This window comes from Pundamilia nyererei, unplaced genomic scaffold (assembly GCF_000239375.1).
Source record: "Pundamilia nyererei isolate P.nyererei 1_Seehausen unplaced genomic scaffold, PunNye1.0 scaffold00290, whole genome shotgun sequence".
NCBI lineage: Eukaryota > Metazoa > Chordata > Actinopteri > Cichliformes > Cichlidae > Pundamilia > Pundamilia nyererei.
Window position 1 is genome coordinate 581,216 of NW_005187691.1, and position 1,072 is coordinate 582,287.

At 37.5% G+C, this 1,072-nt stretch overlaps 1 protein-coding gene across 1 annotated transcript in view; it reads right to left on the bottom strand.

The window, feature by feature from the left end:
• Positions 1-348: 348 nt before the first annotated feature.
• coa3b (cytochrome C oxidase assembly factor 3b) overlaps positions 349-1,072 on the bottom strand; it is a 3,186-nt gene continuing 2,462 nt past the window's right edge. The window contains exon 2 of the mRNA XM_005750854.2: positions 349-682. Within this exon, the coding sequence (XP_005750911.1) occupies positions 576-682 (107 nt within the window). The 3' untranslated portion in view covers positions 349-575. The remainder of the gene's footprint in view (positions 683-1,072) is intronic.

The window sequence follows — 1,072 nt, forward strand, 5'->3', positions numbered from 1 at the left end:
TTAGGTAAGATACTAACCCCATGTTGCCACTAAGATGCATCAATCAGCGTCTTAAGCATAGGAAAACGTGCTTGTGTGAATGATGCACTGAATGAATGAGCAGAAAAGAGCTATGTGATTACCATATCTGTATAATGCTAAGTAAACATTGGTCATTTTTTTCTTGAAAGCTGAATTCTTTAGTTTTACTGAGACACTTTCTACTGTTCTGGAATATGCCACTGATATACAATGACTAAAATGCTCTAGTCTGGACTTATTATTGGAAATACACTGCATAAACTGAAACCTGTTTCTATGTTAACTGTTTCATTTAGAGATTTCTTATAAATTTACTGAGAATTTATATGCAAAGATGGGCATCAGTGTTTTATTCACAGCACATTAGGCTTACAGTAATGCAGAAAGCTGATCAGAAATATATATATATATGATTATATCTGCTTTTATTTTTTTCCAAGCAGAAAAGGATCCAGAAACACTGTAATGTCCATATATGAGCTGTGATCCCTCCAGCATCCACATGTAAACTTCTCCACCTGTATTAAGGGGCCAGAAAGCCCAGTCCAACTGAGTCAGGAGTTGGCACCAGTCCGTGGCCCTCTGATGATGTGGATCCTAGCTTCCTCATCCAGTTCCTCCACAATTCTCTCCTGTTTCACAGACAGGATGGTGTAGCTAACTGGGAAACTGCAGGTTAAAGGAAACATTAAAAGAGACATGTGTGTAGTTTAACTCGTGTTTTAACTGGAAACCCTCAAGCCCAAAGCTAGCTGAACAGTTAGCAACCTTTAAGGTGCATCGCAGTTAGGTTAAGGGGTTCAAACCTATTTTGTTGTAGAGCCCCAAATAGGTTTGGGGGCTCTACACCACCACAGTCAATTTTAAACAATCTATCTATCTAATGTATGATAAAGACAAACTTGAAATGCAGCCTTTCAGGTTAAAATTTATTGCATCAACGGGGACAACTGACAGGCATGCAGTGAGTGAGACATGTTCTCATTATTCCAAATCAATCATGATTTCTTGGTTTATTTTCCTGTAAAGTTTCTATTATAATTATATAATA